This window comes from Arachis ipaensis, chromosome B3 (genome assembly GCF_059453495.1).
Source record: "Arachis ipaensis isolate K30076 ecotype BB chromosome B3, ASM5945349v1, whole genome shotgun sequence".
Lineage (NCBI taxonomy): Eukaryota > Viridiplantae > Streptophyta > Magnoliopsida > Fabales > Fabaceae > Arachis > Arachis ipaensis.
Genome location: NC_142438.1, coordinates 137910747 through 137934444, shown reverse-complemented (window position 1 = coordinate 137934444; position 23698 = coordinate 137910747). Strand labels below are relative to the sequence as shown.

General features: G+C 38.4%; 1 protein-coding gene across 1 annotated transcript; it reads left to right on the top strand.

Moving 5' to 3' along the window:
* Positions 1–13413: 13413 nt before the first annotated feature.
* Positions 13414–13836, top strand: LOC148572584 (uncharacterized). Its single transcript, XM_088508525.1, has one exon. The coding sequence runs from the start codon at positions 13414–13416 to the stop codon at positions 13834–13836; it is 423 nt and encodes a 140-aa protein (XP_088364651.1).
* The last annotated feature ends 9862 nt before the right edge of the window (positions 13837–23698 follow it).

Genomic DNA, 23698 nt, shown 5'->3' with positions numbered 1-23698 from the left:
AGGTTGGGGGAATACCGATCACTAACAGATGCTATCCCGCTAAACAATGTATGGTTCCCTTGTCACTGGCATGGCAACGAGAAGCATATTATATGCAGAGTTATTTGAGTCTGCTTAGTTGTTGGTGTATTGTTCCAGGGATCTGGTGTTTGTTATTTTTTTCTAGCATCTTATCTCAACACCGTAAGTTGAGGGTGGCTATATTTGTTAACCTGCCTTCAAGTATAATTGATTTTGTTTTTGTAAAATTTTGCAAGGCCCAATAGCAATGATAACATGTGCGCCTCTATAGAATGAATTTGGGGCTTGGAGGTTACCCAATCGTGAGAGTAAATAATGATATTTGGGCTTGAGGGGTTACTTGTTGGGCTTTTGATAATGCAGCCCATGTCACCTTAATAACAATTCCCCAACCTGAGGAGTAAGTCGCTGGGTTTATGGTAGCAACCACATGGCTTGATTAAAAACTAAACCTGGGCCGGGTTAGTCAGCTTTTGGGCTTTAAGTTATTATTGCCAAAAAGGAAATTAGTAAACTGGGTTCAACCCACTAGTGTATCGAATGCTACGGGCTTTTGGTTCCATATTATCATTCTTGCCCAGAACGGTAATCATAGTCTTCCATAACTTCCTAACTTGTTACAATTTAATCATAGAATGGCTTCCAATTATTTTATAAAATTCGCTTGAAACGAGTGCGACGATGTGGATCTTATTCATCACTTCTCAATGTTTTTAGCTAGGCATTAAGAAACAATAGCAAAAGAGTTGCAAGTTTTACAATATATTCATGCACATGTAGGGAATATCTAGTCAGTTTAATACATGTACTCCTATTATAATAGTTGAGTCATTAGCATAAGAAAGATTCATTTGCGGTGGCACAGGGCCTCATATTGACAAAAGCGAGGCCCCAAGTATATCCCCAACGAGACACGTGAGGTTCACGCAACTTGGTGCACAATGCATCATAGCAAAATATGCAACTAGGTGCACAATTCATCATAGCAAAATATCCACCGCAACAAAATATCTACGATACCACCTAGAACGTCAAGCTGCCACTACGGGATGGACCTGCATCGGCCGGTGCATTGTTGCCATTGTGACGACGCTTGGAACGGGACATATTTCTGTCCCAATCAGCCATGGCCTTGCGACCTACCTCGCGAGCAATTGGGTTATGTCTACCCATGACCAAATCAAGAGCAAGCCACATCCTAGTCTGATTGGTGACATCCTACAATAGCCATCATTTAATTGGTTTAGCTAATTCCGGACAGTAGCAACAACGATTTCAAGCAATGACAACTACAGTATCAATTGAACTAGTATGTAGGTAAGATAGGTTTGCAACGTAACAACAATGGCATCTAACAATGTCTATTAAAGCATCATTTCAATTTGGCAGTGTTTGTTACCTCTAACATGAAATCTCTAAACACCCAAGATTGCATCATCCACTGAACAACCCACACTCCACAGTCGTTTCTACACGGGAAAGTAAAGTCACATGTGTTGTTATTACATTATTATTTTAGGGTTCAACAAACAAAAACATGGATTAGTATGGTACATACGAGCCCTCAATTTGGTGGCCAACCTCCGGCTCGTCGAGGTCGAATGTGGAGGGATGTGGTTTATAATGTCCCTTATCGCTCTAGAACCTCGTATCTTGCAACATATTCTCTATGAAGAAGGCCTGCAAAGGTCTCAATTTATTAGTTGTACTCAAAGCTACTAAGGTGGAAACATTTATTAATGCCTGAAATGCATGAGGAGTTGATAAGGGTCACGTGCTATGTACTCACCACATATTTCATTTGAGCAATCCTGGCTTCATATTCCGACACATTCTTCGCAGAATCTAGGTAAATTAGCCTGCAGAACACTAGATCCACAATCATCAGGTACCAATGTTGCTCCCTGTACATTGGAACATATATCTACACAAATGAAGTAAATAAGTTACTAACGTAACGGCAAAGGAATATTGTCAATTAAAATGCAGAAATAAGTTGTTACCCGATGCAAGTTATCCGCATAGCCCATAAAGTTAGACCGGATGAACTCGAAAGTGTCAATGCTATGGTTCACAGGACTTAGCGCAATTTGCTGGACGTTGAAACACAATTTTACGTCAGACACATACACGAGTCAACCGCCTCAGGTTTTGCTAACGGTGACGTACTCTCTATGTCACAAGTGGAAAAAAGAGATTGCCGTTGACAAGTAATTTTCAGAAAACGTCTAATTTCATAATAAACAATGAAAATTAAAATTTAATTTCAAAATTTATAAATGTTAGCAAATTTTTAACATTCCAATATTGCTTAAAATAAATTACACAACACCAAACACCACTTTATAGGCATAATGTAATTAACCATGGATAAGAAATCAAAAATCACTATGTACCATAGCTTCTCGGAACCTATGTTCAATGTTTTTTTTTTTACTTATTCCATACGTAATCAGACTATTATTTCAATTATCAAACCGGAATTATGTTATCGCTATCTTTCATCCCGAGAAGGAAAAGTTGTCATAATTCTAATCATAAAGTTACACATTTTCCACAGCCTTTTCTGTAACGACAAATTCATTTCAAACTTCTCATGAAAAGAAGAATCGTTAGCACAATTTACTGGATATGGGGACATAATTTTACCGCAAAGGTGGTTGGCAAAAACCACTTAGGAGACATGTTGTCGAAGCTGAGCATGGAGGCCACCATGTTGATAACCTGTTGCCACAAAGACGGTTATCCAAGACTGCAACTAAGGCTTCCCACACACCAACGTATAACAACAACGTATGTGAACCACTACTTACGTCGTCAACAACTTGCTGCCCCGGTCTTAGGCTCCATAATGTACGCCGATCACCCTGTGCGTGCTCATCCGCAACTAGAATCTCCCTACCACAAGAAACATTAAACAAGCATGGTCACGCTCCGATACATGAATACATCTCAAGTGTAACATTACGACAACTCACATTCACCAAGCCATGTCACATACATACGTACCGTTCATCCATATTCTTCGAGAAAATGTAAGCGGCCATGACAAACTCCGACCCCTGAAAATGCATTCCGTCTGGTGGCCGAAATGCCAACTCGAGACACTACCCAAGCAAAGCAACACAAAATCCGTGTAAGTAAATTCTAGTAGGACTAAGACCAGGAAAATTCACATAGGAGAGAAATATTACTAAATACCCAAACATTAAATTCATTACTTGCGGCATATCAGATGCAACATGGAAGGCGAGGTGTGTGTGATATGTGAACAACGACCCATGCTCAGTTTGGCAGACGTCACTACCTTCAGTTGACGCAGAATCCTGGTTTTCAAATGTTAACTTGCGCTGCACCAACAGTAAATGATGAAGCAAATAACTTGATACTTTTGGACGTAAATTGCCAAAACAAAAAAAACTTCACTTACTTTTAGCTTAGCGGATTTAGTGGGGCCACCGTTTCGGTTCTTTTGTGTCTGCCTCTGGCGGGCCGTGTCCCCTCTAGTTGTGGGCTTCAGTGGCGGTGAGATCTTTACGGCACCACGTTTAACTCCCACAGATTTCTTGCTAACCAAAGTCGCCTCTGGTTCATCTGCCGCCTTTGCCCGCGTCTTCTTACACGCGACCATCCGTGCGTTGCCTTGCACGCCTTCTTTCTTCAGGTCGGCCAGAGAACCAACCGCAACAATTAGAGATTAGAGAATCTTCCCATGTTCCACTAGGATCCCAGAGATAGTCCTAATGTCTTCATTTAGGGTCTTCATCACCTCCCTGGTCATTTTATTCTGGTTTATTATCTGCAATATCCATACAGCTACATACGTAAGCTAGACTTACTAACAACTATACACCTAATTCAAACCTATGGCCACAACATGTTGTGCAGAAAACCAACCTCCTGGAACATGCGGATAAACCTGATGTTATGATCGTCGTCGATTGTCCCGTCACCACCGTCCGTCCCTTTAGCGACCTCACTGCTCGAAACACAACCATGTGTTAACTTGTCAGAGGAAAAATAACACACACCACATAACAAGAATCACAAAGGTTTATTACTAGGATTGCATTACTCACCTTGCGAGAGAGACATTGTCATTTTTCTCCTTCAGTGCATCAACTTGTTCGTTCATTTTTCCAAGTATCTCTTCCACAGTAGCACATGTCTCCATTGCCGAAACTTGCATGGACTATGGTTATGAATAGTTCCACATGTGTTATATGAAACCATGAAATGGGCTCATATCATATCATGGCCCATTAGTGACCTAGCCCAACTGAACAGACACAACTCCATCATTATTCCTTTAAAAAAAAGTTACTCCTACATTTCTAAATATATATTATTCCCAAAAGAAATATATTTTTTTATTTACCAAAGAGGCTTATAGAAGAAGCAATCAGACTGGAATGACTCTTTCAATCACAACCTGCTATGCATTTTCCCCATGTATGCAGTCATAGGCCTTAGGGTAACGGCAACATGACCGTTGACATGACTACTGACATTTGTTTAAGTACACGCCACTCTCACCAGAAGATAATTTTCAAAATCTTTCTTTCGTAATGACTGTATGATTTAATAACTAATAAATCCTATCACTTTTTCTCTTAAGAATAATAAATATGTTTAAATAAATTCCAATTATAATTGTAGATGAATATTGTTTTTTAGTTTTCAGTGTTGCCTGTTTAATTTTTTTGATATATCTTAAATAAATTAATTGACAAAATTTATTCAAAAATACATTAACTGGCATGTCAAATACAACAATCATCTACAACATTAATAGTTTAAAAATTTCAAAAAAATTATATTATTCATGTACTCAAATCTTAAAAATACAAACATTAAATTTAACCGTTACTATTCATGTATAAAAATTTTAAATACAACATTCTTTTACAAAATTAATCTTTTTAAAAGTTAGACAAACTTTTATTACTCCATGCAAAACAATTCCACCAAAAAATACGGACTGGTCACTCATTAGTGTATTTAGGTTTGTTGATTTTTTAAATTTCATTATCAAAAACTTTATAAGTGACTGTCAAATAAAAAATTATTATAACAATTATTTCTTTCACTGATGGTTAGAAAGATTGCTAGTATTGATTTTTTGATGCAACAACGGATTCTTAATTTTAGTTATTAATCATCGAATTAGAAATTTATTCCAATTTGGTGCAAGTACAAATTTGAAAGAAAGACCGGTCATCACCTTGATTACAAACTTAAGCGGTTAATTGTCTTAGCTTATTATTCTATTAGTTTAGTTGGACAATATTAGCTTCTTAATTTAGTTTGTTGCATCTCTTTTTTTTTTTTGGGAAAACAAATTTTCGAAAAAATAAATTTTAAAAGCTCTTTGGACTCGAGAATCGTTTTCAATACACTGATCAACATCCATCTAATTAAGCTTAACAAACTTACATATTTCATACAGCCAGTTGATAAATAAAACTTAACAATTACTTCATTAAACCTAGAGGGAACCCAACGGAAAACCCTATTCCATTAGGACCCAAATTAAGTGTCTTTGTGGTCAAAAGCCCAACCAAAGCACCATCTTCATTGTCCCTTACAACCCCATAAAGGCAGGTCTCTCATCTTATCAAATAAAAAAGAACCTTTAAAAAAGAACCACATACAGAAAGACTATTAGGCGTAATCTATTCCTCTAACATTTCCCCAAACATTTCAACTTGTCCCCTAAGCTCCTCGTTCTCAAGCTCAAGTTTACGAATTCGGTTGTTCAATCGGTCAACTTCTTCCTTCTTCTCCTGATTCAACTGGGCCGTGACACGTACAACAATGTGATGATTGTAATCACGAATAGTATAACCCATAGTAGAAAGAATCTTATCCAACATTGTGAACGAAACTTCTTGACGAGCAAAGTGTTCGCTGTAGCACAACGGACCGTGAGCCACAAGATCGAGTCCTCTTCCATTGTGGGGGAGCACCACCGTGAAACCAAAAAGCACATTATCATCCTTCGGGTTGATCTCGTGGGGGACAAAAATTGGGAGACCAATTTGAAAGAACGAACACGCTCTCAACAACATTAGTTCCATGTCTTCTACATGCATGAACGCCCTCTCACTTGCTGGCTCTACCACTGCACATTAACATCACACTCACTCTGGCATTAAAAGCTTGCTAAATGAAAAACTTAGATAAAAGTATTAGAAGTAAAGTTTTTGCATCTCACCTCCCTGTTCAACAGGGTTGCTGCCACCATCACATTCCTGGCAGTTGGATGGAACTATTCCGGAAGATACTAGCTGCGATGAAGACATTGAACAGAAGGCCACCTCTAACAACTTGGAAGGTTTTCTTCTCACTGTTTGAACAGGCGGTGTTGGCTGTCGGGCGGGAGATGCTGCGGCGCTGCGCAGCCAAGCCACGGCCTCAGCCAAATTACGGAACCCACGATGTTCGCTGTTTCGATAGCCATTGACTTGTTGCTCACACTCTTGCCATGAGCGATAAACGCCGGGAACCCGACCCCTTCGCACCGCGTAGAATGGAAAACGACCACCGTCGGTGCTCATTATCACTTAAGTATACAAAAGAAAATGTGTTTCATAGAGCAAGGAGACAGAAAGCACCCCTGACACCACTAATATCTTCTTTCTCAGCTAACACTAATTCGTAGAATACATAAGGAGAGCATTTTATAAGCCACCTAAAAGTTCATTCCAAACAAAATAATAATAATAATAACAATAATACTAATAATAATAACAACTAACATAAATAATAACTATAACAACATTATTAGTAAATAATTGTCTTACTAATAACCATCATAAATAAAAATAAAAAATTTAAACATTTTTTCTCTAACGATTACAATATTTACATCACACCAACATATTCTATCACTAAGACAAATGTTGGCAGGTTGATTTAAAACTTTGTTTACATAAAAGATGAAAAAATAGAAGGAGATAAAAAGAGAAAAAAAATGACCACCTAAAACTTGGGAAAAAAATTCGGTTTTTAATGTCTTAATGGAAAAAAGAAAAAACAGGTCTCAGGAACAACATAACTAGGAATATCATTATTCATTATTTCTGTTGGTCTTTCATAAATACAATAAAAAATTATATTCTAAAATATTTGCTTCACACTATTCATCTCACATCTGTAACGATGACATGAGACTCTCTCCTATGACACATTACTCTAAGTCTCTAATAGACTGTTTGCAAAATTAAATTATTGAACAATAACATTTAATACCATAATTATTGTTTCTGTTATAGGTCATACTATGTATATCAATAATTTTTACTGATTATTTAATTTTATGATTATTTATTTTCATAGCCTTCATATTTTTATTTTAATTTATTTTTATAATATTTTTTTTTTACTTTTTTCCCCTCATATTTATGTTTCTTATTTTTATTTGTATTTTCATTCACTTATTTATGTTAATTGAAATTATTAACAATTTAAAAAAAATAAAAATTATAAATGTAGCGATAAGAAAACCGAGTAATAAAATAACTGGGAGTACCGTACTCTCTACGTTACAAGTAAATAAAGGTGATTGTTATTGACAATTCATTTTAAAAAAATGCTCTTTAATTTCATAAAAAAAAATTAACACTTCATTTTCAATTCAAAAATTATATTATCACTATCTTTTATCTTGCCAACAAATATGGTCACAACTTTAATTATTAAATTATACATTATTATAGGCTTTTTATTTATGATATTTTTATTTAAGACTTTTCAGCAAAACAAAAAATTTTGTAACATGATAAACATACCTCTTTTTTTTTTTTTGGGTCAATCTAATCCAATCCTTTTTTTGGTGGTCTTACAATCCACTCTTAGTAATAAGACAAAGGTCTTTTTTGGTTAAACCCAAACCATTTTTTTGTAAAATAACCCATTACAGTTTTTGCAACTACCAACCTTAATTACAAAAAAATTAACACCTTAGTTAATCCAACGTTAGAAACATAAACACCTGAAAAGTAACCGACAAATAAAAGCGTGTGGGACCCATATTCTGTTGCAAAGCAGAAAGCTAGCTTTCCTGGGCAGTCTCTCTCAACGCGTGTCATTGCGGCAGCCTCTCCATTTGTCATCAGCATGTAAAGAAAGGAAATGGGTTCAGCATAGTAGAATCTCCCATTTAATTATCATTGCTTTTCCAGTTGACACTATAACATTATTTTTGTTTACTTTAGCCTTCTTAAATTTATATTGAGCCCCAAAAATTTATAATATCCTAACCTATATTTTGTGTATTGGAGATTAAGGTTTTACGAATTTGGATGTCAATATAGATTTCAATTGATTAAGGTTCACAAATTAGGTTATAATATCAAAGAGATGTCTAATATCATATGTCACACCACTTTCTTTTTTTTTTTGGAACTTACGATTTTTTGGATGGAAAACAAAACAGGTTAAGATTCGGGTAAACGGTAAGCAAATATCGAATACGACCGAGCTATAAATGGACCAAGGAGTCAAACATATGTATTAAGAATTTTGCTAAGTAACTAACTAGGAGTCCAACTAATTTCTGCCAACTCTTAATTGGCTAGATCCAAAAACTCAAATTACCAAAAAATTATCTACCCAATTATCTAGCTTTTACTCTAATTACCCTGATCGATTAAAAAAATCACTGTTTCACCTAATGCCCAGTTTTTCACCATTATGTTTCACTTCTCTAGTTCCATACCATTGGCGAGCTTCCTCTACATGGCGACGATTTCCTCATCTCTCCCCCTAGTCATCTTCTCTCCCACAACTAACATCAATCAGCGCCGTCCAGTGCTCCGGCGAAGAAGATGCTGCCGTCGCGTGCGAGGAAGCCATCCACGTCGACCGTGACGGCACTTGCTGCTGCCTCTGCTTCGAATCCTTATCAAAGATGCCGCCACGGATTTGTCTTCTCCGGTGGGTGGGTCGATGCTCCACCTCCTTCAGCATTCATCTCATGGGCGTGAAAGCCATTGCTGTCGCCAGGACGCAAACTCGTGTCCTCCATTTCCGTCGCATGCTGCTGCTCTACTGCCACCTAATTCATATCTGGTGTGTCTTCCTAATACGTCGGATGTGTCCTTTGGGTATGTCTTCCTATGCGTGTATCTTTTAATAGAAGTGTCTTTTATACATGTGTCTTCTAATGGAGGTGTCTTTGGAAATACGGAATTTTGGTTCGCGGCTTTGGGATGTGGCCGAACTTGCGGGGTGAAGGTGCGTGCGATCTCGATGACAATTCCGTTGCGTGCAAACTACCGTTGCTGGCTGATGACGGCATCGATGGCGTTATGGAGAGCGTCGAGTGTTTCTTCCGAATGCATTATGGTGGGCATTAGGCGCGGCTTCCCGTCGGTAAAATGGTCAAGAATTCAGGTGGAGTGGATGTTGGTGTTCTGTGCAATGATCCAGGCTGACTGAGGTTTTGAGGGGGGGTTCGGTTCGAGGTGGGGGTGTGGGTTGGTTTCTCCAAATTCATGTTATGTGAGTATGGAGTTGCTATTTTAGGTTATTTTTATTTTTCAAATTTGTAATTAATGTTGATCATTACTATCAGAAATTAATTTCTAAATGGATAACACAATGGTGAAGTGCAGATAAATGGATACATGGTGTGATGTCCACAAATGTGGACCTGTGAAGATCAGAGACATGCAAAACGCAGGTAACGTTTTGCAGGCGTTGGAATAAAAAAATGCAGGCCCTGCAAAACACAGGCTGCGATTGGTGAGGGAAGGAAACCAGCAAACGAAACGTGCCCTGCATGCCGACAGGAGCAGTGCTTGACCAACTTCGGACTGCGCAAAACGCAGGATGCGTTTGTTAGTAAACCAGAGCCAAACGCAGGTTGCGTTTTGCATGCTCCCTAGCTGCATGCGTGCCACGTGTTCTCGGAGGGGATTCAGCTGGGTCCTTATAAGTGAGAAACGCAGATTGAGAGGAAAGCAAAGTTACTAAAGCAAAACTAGTTACTGAAGAAATAGTTGAGGGAGAGTGAGGAAGCTGTGAAAGAGTTTGTTGAAGAAGAACAAGTACACAGTATAGAAAAAAAATGGTGCGTGACTATACCAAACCAGAAGATCATATTATTGAGTATTTGGATCATCCTCAATTTGTAAGTAAATTTTTTTTAATATGTAACAATAAATATAAAGATTTATTCGAATTTTATTTATTTGTGTTGTAATTAATAGTATTGAGGTTATTAATATTATTATAACTAATATTATGTTGTTATTAATTTCTCATTACGGTTTAATTTTTTAATATTGTTATTATATTATTATTATTATTAATAGGCAAATTAATCTCTGTATTGTTAGTGACGTTGTTGTTGTTGTTATTATTATTATTATTATTATTATTATTATTATTATTATTATAATAATAATAATAGTGGGTATGTTAATGAAAATAATTTATTAATAATTTTTAATTTCAATAATGTTTAATAATTTATTATTATTTTTTAGTGATTTATTATTATTTTTTATGATAGTAATAATAATAATAATAATACTGTTAACAGTAAACGGTTTTTTTAATAATGTTTACGTAGAAAAAAAATTATTACGTTTAATACTTTAGTAATATTTTGTAATAATAATTAATACTGTATGTTTATAACAAACCGTTTAGGTTATAGATATTATAATAAATGTTTATTATTATTGTTATATTTGGGTAGTTATTATTATAATTAGAGTGTTATTATGATTATTCTATAATACTGGTTATAATATTGAGAATAAGTTATTATTAATTTTTAGTAATTAATAATACTGTTTAATAAATAATAGATAAATTTTTGTGATTTTTTAACAATTTATTATTATGTTATAATCGATATTATTTAGAATTTAATAATTATCATTATTTTTTTGCAGGCTATCATAAATTTGTTGCCCAGAAAATTGGATCCGCCAGATACCTTTAACGAGGTAGCTGCATCGACATTAGCATTGACTGGGTTTCAACACGTTTCGCGAGCAGGCGAAATGAGAGGTCATTCTGCACTACCGAGTGCTTTGGTGGAACGCTGGAGGCCGGAGACTCACACGTTTCATCTTCCGGTCGGTGAAGTGACGGTGACGTTGGACGATGTGAGTTATATTCTTAGTCTCCCGATTAATGGGGAGGCTGTTACGGGAAGATCAGATACCACCAGTTTTTGGTGGAGAACTGCATTGCGTGTTTTGGTCGGGAGCCTGGTCTGAACGATCACGTGTTGGGAAAGGTTAATATTGCTTGGGTTCGGCAGTGCAGAGACACCGAGCCGTGTGATACTCAGGAGTCTCTCGAGCGGTACGTCAGAGCGCACATTTTCTGCGTGCTCGATACAATTGTGTTTCCGGATAAGTCGACCGTTTCATTGAACTCGAAGTTTCTACCGCTACTTCGGGATTTTCCCCGGATTTCAGGGTATAGTTGGGGAGCAGCCAGTCTGGCACACCTATACAGATCGTTGTGTCGTGCCTCACAATACAACTGCAAGAAAATGGATGGCCCACTGATACTACTTTTTGTTTGGGCGTGGGAGCGTATGCCGTTCCTGGCACCTATACCCCGTGATCAACTCGGCAATATTGGTATTCCACTAGCGCGACGGTATTGGCTTTTATCGTTATTGTTATTCTTATTATTATTATCAAGCTTATTCATATTGTTGTTATTATTATTATTATTATTATTATTATTATTATTATTATTATTATTATTATTATTATTATTATTATTATTATTATTATTTTGTTCTTCTTATTAATATTGTTATTCTGTTTTCGTTAGGTGGAGTCATTGGCGCCGACATACGAGATATATACGGCGGCCTACTGCACATTTTAGGCGAGGACTCGACGACATGGGAGTTGACGACGTAAGTTGTACCATTAATGTCCAATGTTTTTATTCAGAAGAATAGTTTTTCTAATCGGCCTCTTGGTAACTATTGTGCAATTTATATGGCGGCCATATATGGGAGTGGGGATTCCGGATGGCCTCGCTCCCCATATGGTTATGTGCTCCACCCAATCGCCTCTAATGTCATTCGAGTGCATAGAGTGGCACGCGACAGACCGGGTCAGACGACAGTTCGGGATGCAGCAGCTACTACCAGGCCCCGCGTTCGACCTTGGTTGTGATCACTGCAAGCGGTTGACAGGAGCACAGAACCATGAATGGGGACAGATTTACAGTCAATGGGTTAACAGATGGACATCTGACCGCTATAACACATTGCAGCTAGGCGAAGAGATTATTGACTTCCATCCTCTCCCAGTGTACTACGACTGGTACACGCAGCAGTATGAGATTCACTTGCGACTGTCAGATAGAGTTCTAGGCGAAGAGGTTGGCGCTGATGAACCACAGCAGCAACAGGAAGAACCAGCTGACTCTCACCAGGAAGTCCCGCCTCATGAGCAACAGGAACATGTATTGTTTTTAATTCCTAGTATTATGATTATTAGGTTTATAAATAGTTATCAGTAATTACTATTAATTGTATTTAATTGTTAATTAGGTGCCGGCATATGAGCACCACTATCAGGTCCCGGAGTATGAGCACCAGTTTCAGGACCCGGCATATGCCCAGCAGTTTCAGGACCCGGCATATGTCCAGCAGTTTCAGGATCCAGCATATGCCCAGCAGTGGCCAACATATCAGTAGCAGGCAGCATATATACCGGAACCACAGCCGCTTCAGGCACTTGAGCCCTACATACCACATCTGGTAATTCCAGCCGAGGGTCACTTTAGCCCGTTGGGTGGATTGGACACTGTTCATACCCTGGGTCGAGCTATCCGACATGGGATGATCGACGACAAAGCGACCGACCTCTTCAGGTCAAGCGGACCGACTTCTTCTTAAAGAACTCGGCCAAATCGACAGGAAATCCCATAAAGGGCCCAAGTAGAGGAACACGACCCAAATCCAAAGGCCGTCCAAGCCTATAGAGATAAGGGCGGTTCCCTTGAAAATAAGCTGACCTCAACTCAAAGATAAAGATAAGATAAGATAACTAACTTATCTTATCTAGAAAGGTCACTCTACAACTACTATAAATACACTGGAGCACCCAGGTATAACTCATACTCTGATTCTACTAAAAACCTGTTTAATACCCATGCTAACTTAAGTATCGGAGTCTCTTGCAGGTACCCTCCACCCTCTGGTGACGAAGGATCAGTAGTGTAGCCAGATCAACAAGTCGGACACGACAGCTCCGGCCGTCTCCCACCAGTCGGACACGTCGGTACCGATCCGTACAGAGGATCTCAACCAAGATCAACCTCCAGTTTCAGGTAACCCTCGGAACAGACACCATCAGCTTCTCTGAGGTCCTGAGAGATACATATTTTCTCGGCCCGATGCAACCGCAGGAAGGGCCTGCTATATCTCATCATTCTAGTGGTCGTCGCGCCACTTCAGGTCATACTAGTGACTTCGACTTTGATCACTCGACGGGTCATGTAGATCTGCCTGGTCCGTCCGCACCACCACGCGGCCAATTATTTGATTTGAATGAGTACCTGCAGCAGGAAGAGGGAGACTTGGGATACGACTTGCAGCACTGGTATGATCTTGGTGGATCGAGTGCTCCGGGGATGAGTGGCATTGGTTTGTATGACACTGGTTGTGCGAGCATGACAGATTTCGACAGTGGTCCTGACGTCGACAGTGGGCTAGACGCCGGTGTGTCTCAGGGTCATCCGTATAACTTACGGACACAGACTGCACCTTCGAACAAATACACCCCATCCTTGTATTCGAAGAAGGTGCCGAGGAAGTAGTTAGTTGCAGTTGATCTTGTATTCAGCATTGTATTCAGATTTGTATTCAGTGTCGTATGTTATATTTAGATGATTCTATTCAGTATTATTATTATGACATATTTAGCTTTGCTCCTGTATAACTCTGTTTGGATCGAGATGTTTGTTCTCCAAAAAAATAAATAACAAACTTAAAAACTTTACTTATTATAAATTGTTAACTACGTTAAAGTAAATGACGAGGTTACAAAAAAATAACATATAATTGTGAAGTATGTCATAAGAAAGTTACATTGAAAAGCCTAACCACTAATGACCTCCAGCGGAACTTGGACCTGCGCGCTGCGGACATCGGCTGCGGCTATGTCCCTCGTGTCCACATATAGTGCACCGGCGAGGACCACACATATCCCGCGAATCCATCTCATTCAAGTATCGGGTTGACTTCGGCCTTCCTTTCGTCGCACGCCTCAATGTCCAGTTGGCGATCACCTTCGCTCCTTCGTATCTATCCCACGTAGATAGGTCACCCATCGGAACAAACTCGCCTCTGTACACCTTGCAAATTTCAGACATCTTGTACACATCGTGCACATACACTTGCCAATCAAGACGCTGGTTGGCGCAACATGCAAGCACGTGGCAACATGGAAGTCGCTCGACCTGGAAATGGCCACAGTCGCAGTGTCGTTGTGCAAGGTTAACAGTGTAAATGGTACCATCTTGCATTTCGCGAACCTCAAACATCTCGTTGCGCCTGTCGAACCGGTTGACCACAATGTTTTCTGCACGTCGGAAGCTTTCTTCAACTCTCTTCGTTGCAAATTCTGAATACGTGAATCCGTTGCGGAGACGCTCATGGGCCTCGGTACTCTTCCGAGTGAACAACTCATTCAGCCAATAGAAAGTTGACCGGACAAGGGCAGTCACAGGAAGGTTACGTGCACCCTTCAGGACAGAATTTATGCACTCTACCAAGTTTGTCGTCATATGTCCCCAACGATAACCACCATCGAATGCCAACACCGATCTCATCACACCATTAAGTATATGCCTCACCCCGCTCTTTGAGCCTTTGGTAGTTTTTGTTGTACTCCTGCTCCGTCCTAGAATAGCCTGTTGAACAAACCATTTAATCATAAGCAGATGCCACAAATTTGAAATTTACTATGAATTGAACCATAACATTGAGTTGAAATACCTGTGTTCACCATGAGTTTATGCAAATATGGAGCCTTGAACCTCCTTAAGAAGTTGGACCCGATGTGCCTGATGCAGTACATGTGCTACGCCCTTGGTGGTAACCATGCACCGTTACTGCGAGCTATTGCAGCGTCGATGGAGGTATGGCGGTCAGAAATAATACCCACACCATCAATGGTAACAACATATCTCCGCAAATTGGTTAGGAAAAACTCCCACGCGTCTGCTTTCTCGCCCTCGACAATCGCAAATGCAATAGGCACAATGTTTTGATTCCCATCTTGTGCAACCGCTACCAGAAGTGCACCTTTATATTTTCCGTATAGGTGCGTGCCATCAACCTGCACCAGTGGCTTGCAGTGTCTGAATGCTACAATACACGGATAGAAGCTCCAAAAATGTGGTGCAGAACTCTTACACCTTGAACCTCCTCACTCTCACGGTAAACAGGGAGCGTTTTAATTTGAACACGAGACCTTGGCATCTTCACTGTCATTGCTTTCAACCATACTGGAAGAATCTGGTAAGAAACTTCCCAATCACCGAAAACTTTTGCGACAGCTTTCTGCTTTGCCAACCAAGCCTTGCGGTAACTCACAGTGTAGTTGAACCTACCTTGAATTTCTGCAATAACAGACTTCACCTTTATCGAGGGGTCTGCTTCGACCAACGGCCTAATGGCATCAGCAATTGTGTCTGAGTCCAACTTGGGATGATCTTGTGAAATCGTGCCCATGGTACACGTGTACTTGCCATTGTATCTCCTGCTCTCCCAACAAGCTTTTTTTCGAATCAAGCTAGCTCGGATAAGCCAGTCGCACCCTACACCATACCCCCTTGCATTTCGCATAGAATGTCTGCGGCTCAGACTCATACACAGTGTAATCAACTCCTCTAGAGATGGTGTAGCTTTTGATTGCAGATATCACCGACTCTCTCGAACCAAATTCTATTCCGACACTAAACTTGCCATCTTCTGCCGCAACGTTGCCTTCACCTACGACATGCGCACCACCATCAGTCAGACAAGGCAAATAAATTAAGCACTATAGAAAACTTGAGTTAATAATCATAACATACCCGTATTCGCATACTCAGGAAATTCTGGGGCATGCATGACTTCGAGATCTAGAGTCTGCATAAAAGACGGAACACCAAACGGGTGTTGGCTTACAATGGCATACGCCTCATTCTGCACCACCGGATTGCCTGCCAAGTCTCCATCATCGTTTTCGTCATCGACTTCATAGTTAGCTTCGAATTTCTCTTCGCTGTCATTATTATCTTCTTCCCAATCTATATCCCCGAGCTCATCAACATTGACCTCGTCGCCGACCGTACCCATCCCCGACTGTTGTTCAAACTCAACGTACAGCTCTATCACCGGCACGTGAAATCGAGTTTGTCGATAAATATAGAACATCTGCTGCATGCTTGCATCGTCAGTGATGGACATTATTTGAAACTGTATCAGCCCACCAAATACTTGCACAGGTGATAAACCACTATTTTATGGTTTATCTTGTGCTCAATTGAGTGATTTTTATCAACTATTTACCCACTTATTCATACTATTTGCATGGTTTTACGTTTTCCTTCCTAATTTTATGCTACGATTGAAAACATGTTTCCTGGGCCTTTAAATTGCTAATATTAATCCTCTCTTATTACCATTATATGCCTTGATATGTGTGTTAAGTGATTTCAGAGTTTATAGGGCAGGAATGGCTTAGAGAATGGAAAGGAAGCATGCAAAAGTAGAAGGAATACAAGAAACTGAAGGAACCAGCCTGACCTATTGGTACTAAATCGACCATAACTTGAGGTACAGAGATCCAAATGACGCGGTTCCATTTGCGTTGGAAAGCTAACATCCGGGGCTTCGCAACGATATATAATTTGTCATAGCTGCTCCGAAGCCAGGCGACGCGAACGCATGGATCACGCGGACGCGTGACCTGGCAGAAACACAATCCACGCAACCGCGTGGATGACGCTTTCGCGTCACTTTCCCGCGACCTGTACGTACCAGAATACGCTGGGGGCGATTTTTGGGCTGTTTTTGACCCAGTTTTCGGCCCAAAAAACACAGATTATAGGCTATAAAGTGGGGGAATGCATCCATTCATGAAGATGTCTTCCATCATTCACTTTTCATAATTTTAGATATAGTTTTTAGAGAGAGAGGTTCTCTCCTCTCTCTTAGGATTTAGTTTTAGGATTTAGGATTATTTCTTCTTCATCACAGGTTCAATGTTCGTTTAATTTAGTTTATCTTCTACTTTTATTTATCCTAGTACATTGGTTTATTTATTTTTCTTATTGATTCTCTTCTTTTCCAATTTGGCTTATGAACTTTCCAATGTCAGACTTGATTCTCTTTATTTAATGCAATTTGAGGTATTTTAGATTTATCACTTCTTCTATTGTTTGTTATTAATTGATGTTCTAAGTTAGATCCGAACTTGATTTTGGAGTTGATTAATATTTGGAGACCCTTGAGTTGAATTGTAATTGGGTTTATTGTTGGCTGGCTCTCTAGTCACTAACGCTAATCCTTCCCAAAGGAGAGGATTAAAACTTGTGAATAGAAGTAGACTTCCAACTTACTTGAATTTCTTTTACTTTACTTGGTAAAGGATAACTAAGTAGAAGCAACCTTCAATTATCAATTGATCTTGAGAAAAATCCAACAAGGATAGAACTTCCGATTGATCTCTCCTAATCAAGGCTTTTTATTGTTATTATTTTATTTCCTCTACCATTGCTATTCTTGCTTTTTATCTTAATCCGAAACCCCAAAACACACTTTTCTATAACCAATAATAAATCACACTTTCCTGCAATTCCTTGAGAAGACGACCCGAGGTTTAAATACTTCGGTTATCAATTTTAAAGGGGTTTGTTGCTTGTGACAACCAAAACGTTTGTAAGAAAGGATGATTGCTTGGTTTAGAAACTATACTTGCAACGGAAATTTATTCTGAATTCTAAACCGTCAATCTTCCATTCTTCAAAATGGCGCCGTTGCCAGGGAATTGCAAACATGTGCCTTATTATTGGTTATTGTAAATATTTGCTTTTTGTTTGTTTATTTGTTTTTATTTTTGTTTTTATTTTTGCTTTTTCATAAATTAAGAGATTATTGGTTTTTATTTAGTTATTAAAAATTTTTCAAAAATTTGTTCTTCGTGTCCATCTTGACCTTCAAGTTGTTCTTAGTTGTTCTCTTCGTTTTGATCTAAAAATTTTAAGTTTGGTGTCATTTTATTGTTTTTCTCTTTCCTCATTTAATTCAAAAATATCTTTTCTCTTTATTTTAATTGAATTTTCGAAATTTGCAAAAAAAAAAAATTCAGATTTCTTTTTTAAAATTTTTATCTTATCTTATCTTAGTTTTAAATTTCAAAATTCAAATCTTTTTCAAAAATCATATCTTTTTCAGAATCTTATCTTATCTTATTTCAAAAATCAAATTTCAAAATTCAATATTTAAATTTCAAACTTCAAATTTCAATTTTCAAATTTCAAATTTCAAAATTTAAATTTCCAAATTTAAAATTCAATTTTCAAAATTTATTTTTCAAATTCAAAATTTAAATTTCAATAACCTTTTAATTTAAATTTATTTTTTTTATTTTTATTTGTTATTATGAGTTCTCACCCCCATTGCTTTGAGTTTGGTCCTAATGCTATTGCAAGGAATAAAAATTATAACAGGAACATGCATCAAGGTCAAAACAATCAGAGATGGAAGGAGCCACGAGGATCTGATCAACCCTTTCGGCAACATCACCTTCCAAGATACCATGGACAACGACCATCCTACAATGCATGCCAAGACAATAGATATGGTGGACCCCCTTGTAATTACCAGCAAGCTCCATCATATGCCAATGAACCACATCCTTAAAATAGCTTTGGACCACCATACTCACAAGTCCCTTTCCGCCATTCACCTCTATATGACCCTAACCCTCAACTACCATACCAACCACCTTATGAGCCAAATGAACCGTACATAGAACCACTCCCATTCCAACACAATTACTCTCATAAACCACCACCTCAATATACAACATCTCCTTATCATTATCAAGATGAACCACCTTCCCACCATGAACCCTTTCTCCCAACAAATGAACCCTCCTATCCACCCCAAACCTCCATGGAGAAAGCACTTGCCGATCTAAACTCTACTATACAAGCTCTTGTCGCCCAAATCGGACTACCAAATACCTTCAACAATCAACCCTCAAGTTCTAGTGCACTTCCTTTTCAACCACAGAATGATCTCTCCATCCCATCACCACCATCCATGGAAGAGTACCCACATCCATCAATCCAAGAGCAACATGATCCCAATGATGCTATTAACATGGAACAAGAGAGAATGGATCATCTTCGCGAATCCATACTTCATAAGGAGCTAGAGGAGGCCCTAAAGGTAAAGGTAGTAAAGACCCTTGAAGTTGAAGGAGTGGTTGAAGAATGAGTGAAGGAAGACACCAAGGAGGAGTCTAATTTTGTCTTAGAGCAAGAGGAGGCCCAAAATGTGGAGATAGGAGAGACCCTTGAAGATGAAAGAATAGTTGAAAGGAGTTGTCATGGAAAGAAAATCATCAAGGATGAGTACAATTTTATATTAAAACTACTAGACAAAGCAATAATTATTGAAGAGGAAGAAGTGGTTGAAGATCTGGGAGATGCTGAACCTCCATGGAAAAGTCAAGACATAGAGCCTCCTTCCAAGACAGTTGCATTTGATGTTGAGGAGGGTGTACAACCTCCAAGGCGTGTCATGGTTAAGGAATTGGAAGAGGTCGATCAAGAGATGGAGATTCAAGAAGAAGAAGCACAACCTCTCATGCCCTTGGAAAGCAGTGAAGAGGAGATTGAATTGGAAGAAAGCTACTAAGAGAAAGAGGTTGATATTGAAGAAACTTGCAAAGAGGTTGAAGTTGTTAGAGAAGAGCACAAGGGAGTGGAGCTTGCAAATTCGTTAGAAATACCTCCCCCTAAGTTGCCATCATCCTTCACAACATTCAAGTGGGTAAAATTCATATCCCTTAGCTTTCTAATTCCACTTGAATATGGGCTACTGGAGACGGATGGTCAACTTAGAGCTCTTTGTGGCATTAAGAGTAAGAGGAAGATGGTCAGTGGTAAGAATTGTCCTGCAAGGTTCATTATGGTTGGAAGCTTTAAGTTTAAACGCAAAGGTTGGTGTAGAGCTCAATTGAATGGGTCTAGGAAGTTGTTTGGACGCTTCAGTGAGAATTCTAAAGCTGAACCACCCGGATGGAATCATGATAATCAACTTGAAGACGGGTGTAGAAACAAGATTTGGGATCCAGGAATATATGAGGATCAACTTTGGGAGCTCAAAGCTTGTGAAGAACTCTATCAAAACTTGAGGAATTTACTTGGTATTGATAGAGCTTATTGGAAGTCCAAGAATTGGTGGAAGTTTCAAGACGAGTTCAAGCACAAGCCACCATAACAAGGAGCTCACCAAATGTCCAACTTAAGGACTTTAACTAAAAGTGCTAGGTGGGAGACAACCCACCGTGGTATGATCGTTCCATTTTCAATCTTATTTAGTTTTGTTTGTTTTTGAGTTTTATTTTATTTTATTGAACCTGGAATTATTCATAACATCCGCATCAGCATCTGCATACTGCATTCTGCATTTTGCATTAAAAAAAAAACACGGATGCGGCAGCGTCGCTGACGCGTCCGCGTCACCAGTGCATTTTGAAGAAAAGAGAATTGAACAGAGAGTCACGCAAGAGCGTGGCTGGAGGCGTGCCTTTGGCACAAATTGATCCACGCGACCGCGTCGCTGACGCGTCCGCGTCATGTGGGAAAAATGCCTCCCATGCGAACGCGTGGCCCTATGAAATCGACGTAAAGAGGTGTATGGCAGAAAGTTATGATGGAGTGGGGCTGGAACCATGCTAGCAGCACAAGCCCTACCACGCGAACGCGTGCCCCATGCGTCCGCGTAATTTTTAAAAGAAAGGTCATTCACGCGATCGCATCACCCACGCGACCGCGTCACCCAAAAATCTGGCGAAAAGAGTTTCGAACAGAGAGTTGCGCGAACGCGAGGCTGCACTCGCGCCAATCGCACAAATCAGGCCACGCGATCGCGTGACCCACGCTTCCGCGTTACCTGACCTTATCGCGCACCACGCGACCGCATCACTCACGCGTCCGCGTCGCCTGCGCCGCACAACTCATCCAAATCAGCGCTAATTATCTTCTCTTTTCTTTTCTAATCCTAATTTCTTCTATCTTTTCTTCTTTCTTTCTTACTTTATTTCTTTCACTTCTCATTCCTTTTCACCTTCATTCTATTTTACTTAATTTATTTGCATATTTCATTCATTGCATTTTAATTTAGTGCATATTTTTCTTTTCTTTTCTAAATTTTTCCTTTGGTGTTGATTTTCTTATTTAACTGTTGCATCTTCTCTTGAATTATTTTGGGTGCTTAGTGACTTGTTTTATTCTGGTTAGGTAATATTATTTAAATCAATGCCAATCTTTTATATCTGTATTAATTTTACATTGACATGACTTTATATTTTCTCTCCTTACCCACACTCTCTTCCCTATTGTTGCAAATTTTTGCACTCTTGATTTTCCATGTACTTCTACTGTTTTCTCACTTGCATGTTGTAGTTACCATGTAATTGAGACCCTCATTATTTGGCATTAACCCAACCATATTTTATTTTATCTTTATTTCTGGGTTACTATTCTTCTTTTTCTCTTCTTTCAGGCTGGCCACCGAAGACGAAAAAAGGGAGAAACTTCTAAAAGGGGAGACAAACAAGTCCATCTGCACAATCCTTGAAGAAAAGCATCAGTTGGAACAACCCGTCCACCTGCACATCTCAGCATGCACCGAGGACGATGCAATCTTTAAGTGTGGGGAGGTCGATACCGATCTCCATGGGTTAGCTATTTTCTTCTTTTCAACACCATTGTTTTATTTTCTTTGTTTGTTCATTTTGCATTTGCATGTTTAATTGCATGTTTGTTTGATTTTATGCATTTATCTACTGCTTGGTTGAGAAATAATAAGTTTATTTTTAAAGACCCTATTTTTGAAAAATTTTTACTAATTTAAAATCAAAATTTTTGTGTTAAACTTATCAGAAGTTGTATTTGGAACATGGTTTTTGAGCCAAAGAACACACAACCTGTGAGATTTTGAGCTTATTTATATGGTTACATTATTTAACCATAAATATTTTATTCTTGTGTGTTTTCTTTTCTATGATTGTAATCTTTGCTTTGTTCCACTCTATATGTCCATTATTTAGTGTATTTACATGCTTGCATATGATTGAGGCCATCATTTGAATTTTTTCTCACTTATCCCTAAAATCAGCCTACCTTTTACATCACCCTTGTTAGCCCCCTTGAGCCTTTTAATCCCCTCTTGTTCTATAAACCACATTACTAGCTTTAAGAAGAAAAACAAAATAAAAATCCCAAGTTAAATCTTTGGTTAGCTTAAGATAGAAATTGTGTATTATTTAAGTGTGGAAAATTTTATGGGAACATGGGATGATAGAAACAAAGTAGGAATTTAAAAAGAATGAGTTATTTGAAAATTTGGGAAGCATGCTCATGTGAAATCAAAATACCATGTGCATTGAAAAAAATAAAAAAAATATATTAAGTAATTAAATAAGGGGATACAAAAAAAAAGAAAAAAAAAAGAGAGAAGAAAAATAATATTACCCCAAATGCAAAATAAAAAAGAATCAATGCACATGAGACAAAATTCAAAAATAAGTTTGATACATGAGCATGTAATACAAAAGTGGAAAAAATTTGGGTAGCTAGGTAAAGTATTTTTAAAATTGTATAAAGTATGTATATGTTAGGTGAGATCTTAGACTAATCAAGGATTCACTTTATAAAGCTCACTTGGCCATACATATATCCTTACCTTTACCTCAGCCCCATTACAACCCTAAAAAGACCTCATGATGTTTGCATTGGTACATTAAATATTTGTTGATTGGTTAGATGAAGAACAAAGTTTAGAAAGCATGACTAGAGAATAGTAGAGTGAATTACCCTGTACACTTGAGAGATTAGAGTGTATATACACTACCAGTAAGGGTTAAATGCTTGATTCTATGTTCCCTGCTTTCACGAGCTATCTTCTTACAAGTTTACCTGTCTTTCATTGTATAATTTGAATTAGTGGAATTTGATTCATATTTGTCTTGGAAAACTTATTTACTTTTAACCAAGTAGGTAGAAACATCTTAGCATGTAGTTGCATTCATATAGATAGGTTGCATTTCATACATTCTATCATTCCTCTTCACTTTTATAGCTTCTCTTGAGCTTAGCATGAGGACATGCTAATGTTCAAGTGTGGGGAGGTTGATAAACCACTATTTTATGGTTTATCTTGTGCTCAATTGAGTGATTTTTATCAACTCTTTACCCATTTATTCATACTATTTGCATGGTTTTACGTTTTCCTTCCTAATTTTGTGCTACGATTGAAAACATGTTTCCTGGGCCTTTAAATTGCTAATATTAATCCTCTCTTATTACCATTAGATGCCTTGATATGTGTGTTAAGTGATTTCAGAGTTTATGTAACGACCCAATTTTCAATATGTCTAGATCATACCGGAAA

What these genes read in the sequence shown, in the direction of transcription:
- LOC148572584 (XM_088508525.1), top strand. Translation starts at nt 13,414, where the DNA reads ATGCAACCGCAGGAAGGGCCTGCTATATCTCATCATTCTAGTGGTCGT.